This window comes from Vigna unguiculata, chromosome 7, assembly GCF_004118075.2.
Source record: "Vigna unguiculata cultivar IT97K-499-35 chromosome 7, ASM411807v1, whole genome shotgun sequence".
NCBI lineage: Eukaryota > Viridiplantae > Streptophyta > Magnoliopsida > Fabales > Fabaceae > Vigna > Vigna unguiculata.
In genome coordinates, this window is record NC_040285.1 from 24,415,827 (window position 1) to 24,424,094 (window position 8,268).

The 8,268-nt window shown below is 32.5% G+C and overlaps 1 protein-coding gene across 1 annotated transcript; it reads left to right on the forward strand.

Moving 5' to 3' along the window:
* Nucleotides 1-2,889: 2,889 nt before the first annotated feature.
* On the forward strand, nucleotides 2,890-6,352 carry LOC114189820 (protein NRT1/ PTR FAMILY 4.5-like). Its single transcript, XM_028078521.1, has 6 exons — nucleotides 2,890-3,218; nucleotides 3,313-3,373; nucleotides 3,449-3,666; nucleotides 3,821-4,243; nucleotides 4,391-4,506; nucleotides 5,074-6,352. Exons 1-6 carry the CDS (start codon nucleotides 3,216-3,218, stop codon nucleotides 6,044-6,046), a joined length of 1,794 nt encoding a protein of 597 aa, XP_027934322.1. The 5' UTR covers nucleotides 2,890-3,215; the 3' UTR covers nucleotides 6,047-6,352.
* Nucleotides 6,353-8,268: the final 1,916 nt, after the last annotated feature.

Here is an 8,268-nt window from a genome sequence, read left to right on the forward strand (position 1 = left end):
GGAAATTCTTTGACAGGAAGCCTTAGAATACAGATACTGATACTGCTCTGTGGTGTCCTTGTTTTCTCGGGAATTTGGTGGGACTGAGTAAACACACCAATCGAACAGGGTGGAACATACCAAAATTAAAGAAAGCGCTTTCCCATTGACAACGATTTTCAAACAGAAAAAGGTTTAGTATGATTGACATAGTAGAAGTAAGATTGCTATTTTGAAAGAGACAGTTCAAAGGAGAAGCGAGTTTTATCATTGGAACTAGACTAAACACCAAAGCAAAAGGCGAAACTGAGTTTCAATGAGAACATATAAGAAGGGTAAACTCAGGTTCGTGAACTTTTGCCTAACAATGGAGCTTCCTCGGACATGAAGGACAGCATATTAGCTGTATCATGTGACCCTTGGTTTAGTATTTGACTTAGGATTTTTTTCTGTTTTTTTACAGTTTTGAAGGCAGGTTGATGCTGCATGCCGGCTTGGACCTGCATTTTTTTTTTGTGTAACATTTTTCAAAAGGAAGCATTCAACTATGTCCTCTTAAAAATGTTGTTTTTTCTATATTTTTTGCGACCCAGATAAAATGATGGAGCTCCACTTGTCACTGGAGGATGAAAGGTCGATTTTGGAGAAATGGGCATGTTGAATTGTGGGTCTGGTAAATTGTAGGGGTAATTGTGGTTTTTCCCATAGCAGGGATAGTATTGGATCCTTTTCCTTCTGACAATGTTGTCTAGTGCCAAACCAAGGACAAGTTTGAACCCGATTCATTCTCTCCTACCCTGCATCACCAAAAATTAAAAATGTATAAACACGAGCTTTGCACATTTCAGCATCAATAACACTAGTGTAGAGTTACAGAAAGACTTAATGATGATTAATTATTCCTTATGAAGATTATGGAGAGGACATAATTAAGAGGGGATAATTAGGGAAAGCATGTGATATATGCAGGGTTCAGCTGTAAAGAACATAACAGTCTACGAATTTGATAATGTAGCCACTGGCACTGGATCACATGGTATGCATCAAGAGGGAAAAATGTTGGCATCCCCACTCCCAGTTTTTCTCTAAGTATACCCTCTTCCTTTCAAATTCACCCGTGAGCTTTACTCAAAAGCTTTCTAGTTTAGGAACACTCACACAGAGCCTCCTCAAACGGATTCTTCACCCAAGACAACCTTATACACGTTACAAACCAAAGCCTAAATATTTGTCTCGGTGCTTGGGTTGATTAGGTTTTAATAACTCTTTATTTTGTTTTCCAAAAAATTTAGTTTCATTCTTTTTTAGGTTTTAATGAATGTAAATGATCATAAAAGTTTATTTTAAAATGTCAAAAGTATTATTACTCATGAAAAGTTCTTAGAGAAAAAAGATAATATTATTTAAAAAAAAAAGATCTTCCTTGATATAACATGAGATGTAATGTGTGAAACCTTATATGCAATTATAAAAGTATACAGATAGAAATAATTTCAGGAGAAAAAGGGAGCAGTTATTTTGTTGGTAAATCAATCTGTTTGCTATGTTCATCTTTTGCTCAATGTAAAATTGAACTTGGAGCATCCAAAAAGATTAAATATATTATTCCAATTCCAATTTGTAAAGTTAAAAAATGAAAATGTAATGACCACTTTTTTTAATGTCATAACCAATAATAATACTCTTACAATAATTATTTGCTATACATTAAGGGAAGAATAGCTCAAATATAATATGTGGTCTTAGATGTGAAATTTTATTGGAATAATCTCAATTTAAGAAAATATTCTCTAAATAGACTATTTTCAATTTATTTATCCTAATATACCATTCCCTTTCCATCGATAACAAACCGTCCATTAAATTGATGTTGAAATCGGCTCTCCATATGAGTTGATTTAATATGCAGATTATATATATATATATATATATATATATATATATATATATATTTGGTATAATAATATGTAAATATAAATTTTAAAAATTAAATATATTTAGTGAATAAATTTGTAACATAGGTCATATGTTTTAATAGTATTAAATCATTTTAAAAGTATTTTAATTTAAATGAGTATAGATGTTCAAAATATTTAGCTTATGTTTGAATTGGATAATAAATTTGGTTAAGTTAACGAATAATTTGATGGATATGAGATAAAATAATATTTTAATAGATAAAAAATTATGATTCATAATAAAAATATATTGAAATTTAAATGAATTAATTTTTTTTTTTACTATTTTAACTATTTACTTATATTAATATAAAAATCATATTAATATCTTCTTTTTTTCACACACTTCTCTTACTTTCTTTGCACACAAGAGGGGGAAATTGCATTTTCTTTTTCACTTTTTGTACAATGCAGCTTTGGAAAATGAGCTTGTATTTCTTGCCTGTTTATTTATCCATAGTTAGACACAAACAATTAAAGATTATCAAAATCTAATTAAATTTTTAATATTATTAAAAATGTTATAGTAATTAACAGTTGTTTTAGTGGTATACATAAAAATAATTAAAAAATAGCATTTACAATTAATGTAAATATAAAAGTAATTTCAATATAAAATATTAATACTGAATTAAAATGTAATAAATCAAATTATTAATAGGAAATGATGATTTTATTACTTTTGAATAAAAATAATAGTCTAATAATTGAACTACTGTTAGTTGAAAAATTGTAATTGACTATTATTATTACTAGATTCAGTGGGAAACGTATTATTTTAGAAAGTATAAAAATTTTAAAACTGATTTAAAACACCACAAAAGTAAATACTGAAAATTTTAAATCAGAATACACATTTTCCAGAATTTGTTGTGGGGCTCACACGATGATGGCCCTGATTAACATCATTGATTGAATCAGCATCCATAATTAAGCTTTAGCACCCTTAAACTAAAACTTTTAAATATCTCCACCATCTGTTTCAAATTTCTGGTGGTGAGCCTGGTGTCAATAATAATTCAACCAGTAATTTGTTTGTTTGTTTATTTGGTCATTTGAAACTGGTGCGCAAATCACAGAGTCCAAGAGAAAAAAGAGAGAAAGAGAACAGAGGGAACATGATAAATAGCATGGAAGACATCAGAAGCAAACAGTTTAAGGCATTGAACTAAACTTCTCTCTTTACCACATATCCTTGTCTGAAGTGAACCTTTGTCCCAAAAACCTTCCTTTTTCAGTTATATGTTCACCACCTCCATTTTCAATTGAAACTCAAGAATGGTAAGTAAGACTAGTCATTCAACACCTCATTTCTTCTACCTCACAGGGTTGTTGTTGTTGTTGTTGTTGATGAGTTTCAGATTTTCTCATGCAGGGAGACAAAGAGGTGAAGGAAGAACAAAAGGGTGGATTCAGGGCTTCCATGTTTATCTTCGGTAAGTAAGCACAATGTTCTGAAGCTTAGCTTGCAAACCATCCTCATCTCATATTTTTCTTCCTTGTTCATGCAGTGTTGTCAGCACTGGACAACATGGGTTTTGTAGCAAACATGGCGAGCTTGGTTCTATACTTTTATGGGGTGATGCACTTTGATCTGTCCAACTCTGCCAACACCCTGACAACCTTTTTGGGCTCAACTTTCTTGCTCTCCCTAGTTGGTGGTTTTATCTCGGACACATACCTCAACAGACTCACCACATGTTTGTTTTTCGGATCACTCGAAGTTTTGGTAAGTGCTAAACAATACTGTATATATTAATATTATTATCTCCGAAGTGTGTTATTATGTGAAAATTTCAAATCCCAATGGTCTGTCCGATGAGACAAAGGCGGTTCGAAAACGATAAAGTTGATTTCTTTGTGGTGTTTGTGATTCCCCACAGGCTTTGGTAATGCTCACAGTTCAAGCTGCTCTGGACCATTTACACCCGGATTCTTGTGGCAAGTCGAGCTGTGTCAAAGGGGGCATAGCTGTCATGTTTTACACGTCATTGTATTTATTGGCTTTGGGCATGGGAGGAGTGAGAGGTTCCTTGACTGCATTCGGTGCTGACCAATTTGATGAAAAGAATCCAAGAGAAGCAAAGGCTCTTGCAAGCTTCTTCAATTGGCTTTTGCTGAGTTCAACCTTGGGATCAATTATAGGGGTCACTGGGGTTGTTTGGGTTAGCACCCAAAAGGCTTGGCACTGGGGCTTTACCATAGTAACAGTAGCTTCCGCCATTGCCTTTCTCACTCTTGCTCTTGGCAAGCCATTCTACCGCGTCAAAACCCCTGGTCAAAGCCCCATTTTGAAGATTACTCAGGTCAGTTAAAAATCATTTTTCAGTTCAGTTATACAACAACTTTAATAAATTACTTTCGGTGAGTGTTTTGTCAGAAGTTTATCCAAACCTGCAAAATCAAACTGTATATGCAATAAGCACCAAACCAACCTGGTTTTTCCGCTGCAGGTTATTTTCGTGGCTTTCAAAAATCGGAAGCTACCACTGCCAGAGTCACATGAAGAACTTTATGAGGTCTATGAAAGTGCTAAGTTAGAGAGGATTGCACATACCAACCAAATGAGGTAACTCCTTGTGTACATGGTCAAAATTCATGGTTAACAGCTTGCAAAATAATGTAACACATCCTAATGATGTTCTGTGAGCGATGAGACAATTAACTAATACATGGTCCAGCACATTGGCGTGTTGAGATTCTTTTCTTCACGTACGACGTAGTAGGTAGTGCCAAGGACTCTGGGCCTACTACTATCACTGCTGCACGCTTGGAGCTGCAGCTATGCAGAGAATGATCAATAGGTCACGGAAAATATATCTGAACCCCTTGTAAACATCACACAAAATAAATAAGTTCCTGACAACAATAACTCGGTGAAAAAGTTTTAAAACTACAGTACTATCTGCAATCAACCTCTTTTGTTTTTTTTGTTGGCTTAGTTCCCAGTACTTCTCTGATAAAATGAAAAGCAATTTCCTTCTCAATACAAGCAGTATCCTCAATGATTTGATTCTTCTTTCTTTTTTTTTTTATTGCTTTTCAATGGCTAACTCCCATGCATGTTAATAATTGATGACAACGTTGTTTTTTTTTTCTTTCTTATTTGTTTTAATGGTGTTGTTTCTTGAATCAGGTTTCTAGATAGGGCCAGCATTCTTCAACAGAACATTGAGCCAGAAGCATGGAAGGTGTGCTCAGTGACGCAAGTAGAAGAAGTAAAGATCCTAACCAGAATGTTACCGATATTAGCCAGCACCATTATAATGAACACTTGTTTAGCACAACTTCAAACATTCTCAGTTCAGCAGGGGAATATGATGAACCTGAAACTTGGTTCTTTTACTGTGCCAGCTCCATCAATTCCAGTGATCCCCCTGCTTTTCATGTCCCTCCTAATTCCCATCTATGAATTCATGTTTGTGCCATTCGCACGAAAGATCACTCACCACCCTTCTGGGGTTACTCCACTTCAAAGAGTTGGTGTTGGGTTAGTACTTTCTTTCATTTCAATGGCAGTAGCTGGCATAGTAGAAGTGAAAAGAAGGGATCAAGGACTAAAGGATCCTTCAAGGCCAATAAGTCTGTTTTGGCTATCTTTCCAATATGCTATATTTGGAATTGCGGACATGTTCACTCTTGTAGGACTCCTAGAATTCTTCTACAGGGAAGCACCTGAAACAATGAAGTCACTGTCAACTTCTTTCACATATTTGTCCATGTCTCTTGGTTACTTCTTAAGCACAGTCTTTGTGGATGTCATTAATGCTGTCACCAAAAGGGTCACTCCAAGCAAGCAGGGATGGTTGCATGGCTTAGACTTGAATCAAAACAACCTTAACTTGTTCTATTGGTTTTTAGCAATCCTAAGCTGTGTAAACTTTTTTAACTACCTTTACTGGGCCTCTTGGTACAAGTACAAAGCTGATGAAGACAGCAATTCAATGGTGAATTTGAAAACTCTCAAAAGTGTTGATGAGGAAGAAAAGAAGAATGGAAAAGTTAAGGCTAAAGAAAGCAGCCAAACAAGTGAAGCCAACACTGAGGGACCCTCCTCCTCTGATGAAACAGATGATGGAAGAAACTCTAGAGAATGGAAGCACAGATAAGGTCATGAGGCTCAAGACACCATTTGGTATTAAGGATTAGATATGATAAACATATTATGTGAAAACACTGGAATAGATAGTGCTTCAAATCTCTCTTATCCTACATGTGTGCTTATTGTATGATTGATTGACACTGTTCATTCTGGCACCATCTGGGTGTCGGTTCTGAGCAGAGTCAAACTTTTTTTTTAATGTGTTCTTTTTAGTTTCATAAGTTTCTTAATTATTCACCTTAAACTGTAATTGTCTACTAAGAGGTGCTTAGTTCATTGTTTAATGAAGTCAGAGAATCTATACTCGTTTCAATACTTAATACAATAATAATAAGACATACCATTGCAGTTAAACAATTACCCTTTCTGAAAAAAAAAAAAAAAAACAAATTGGACATTCATCTGTTAAAGGAACATATGAAAACCTATTTGTAGTCACATTCACCATTCATCTGTGCCATAAACAAAATCTAAATTTCATGTTATGGATCTACCGACAAAAAATTCAATTAGAAAACAAAACTCTTCACGAGCTGTCTATTGTATAAACTCTGTATAGGGTCCCGTATTCAATTCAAATGTGAATTTTACGATATCGTCTGATAACTAAATTTTCAATCAAAATATCAATCATAACAACTCATGCTTGTAAGAATGTTGACTTGAGTACCACACCAAACATCTTAATATAAATAATTGGCATCATAATAACAAAAATATCAATTCACTGTTAAAGCAAAAGATGAAGTAAGAGAAAAAAAAAACTGATCTTACTGAGTAATAGAGAAGTGCAATAACACTCTTCTTCTCTCAAGGATGAACACTGTTACTTAAAGAAAATTAAAAAAAAAAAATTATCTTTAAGTAGATTGAGTTTACAAAAGAAAGAAATCTACCTAGCTCTTAAAAAGAATTGGTCGTGAAGTTGGAATCCAACCAAACACAGGTCTTCCCTTTCTAATATTCTAATCCTTAAAAAAGCTATTTATTTGATTGAATATGAAACCTACAACAGGTTCAAAGAGTGATTAAAATCTAATCAAAATCATTGATCCAAGTGGTGATTAAAACGATGATTGAATGCTAAGTTAAATTTTTAGTTTTGTTGTTTTCTCGTTGTTTTGAAAGGCAATTAAACTTGTTCATCTTGATCAACAAATATTAAATGATAAATTGACTCTATTTCACCAACTTGTAATTTGATATTTGCAATTACTTATATTTGTAATTTTATTTTGGGTTAATTATGTTTTTGGTCCTTTAACTTTTACTTATAGTAAAAATTGAAATTAGTCCATTTTTAAAATTTTCGTCAAATTTAGTCATTCAATCTTAAAAGTATGTGGATTTAGTCATTTTAATCAAATTTTGTTAAGGGTATAGTAGACATTCGCTTAAGTCCGCACTCATTTAAGTTTGTATCCCGCATAAATCCGCATTTGAAAAGAGAAAATTCTCAGATCAATAATTTTGGGATTTTATTTTTAAAAAAAAAAAGAATAACGTAGAATCATTTTGTAAAATATGACGAAGGGTAAATAGCGTACCCTTAATTTGATTTAACTTATCCTATGATAAATAAAAAGAATCTTTCAACTCACTCACATTAACATCAAGAAGGTTGATAACACTTTCTAATGATTTGAAGATAACATCGTGCTGGTCAACTTTAACTTTGTCAAAATCAATTACTTATATTATATATTCTATTACATTTTGTTATATATATATATATATATATATATATATATATATATATATATATATATATATATGTATGTTTGTGTGTGTGTAATATGAATAAAATAAAATAATAAGTTCATCAATATATCTCTTATATCTTATATCTCTTATATTTTCATAATCTCTAAAAATTTCAAATATCCATAATATTTCATACTGTAATATATGACCCCTAATATTTTGTAATATAACTCTTAAAATTTTATAAACCGCATTTTAATTAAGTATGCATCAAACTCTCAAGATCAAAATGCGGACTTAAGCGAATGTTTACTGTATTTGACGTTTCAATCATGTTTTATGATAACATTTGAGTTGTTGACACTGTTTGACACACGTTTCATGAAAAGTATTTAAGTTAACTGAACTTAACAAAATTTGATTAAAATGATTAAATTCACACATTTCTAAAGTTGGAGAATTCAATCGGGTCAAAGTTTCAAAAATAGATTAATTTCAATTTTCACTAAGTTAAGGGATCAAAAA

Excerpts from the sequence above, each read along its gene's own strand:
- LOC114189820 (XM_028078521.1), top strand. Across the intron at positions 3,667-3,820 it reads TCGGATCACTCGAAGTTTTG|GCTTTGGTAATGCTCACAGT; the intron begins GTAAGTGCTAAA and ends GATTCCCCACAG. Across the intron at positions 4,507-5,073 it reads GCACATACCAACCAAATGAG|GTTTCTAGATAGGGCCAGCA; the intron begins GTAACTCCTTGT and ends TTCTTGAATCAG.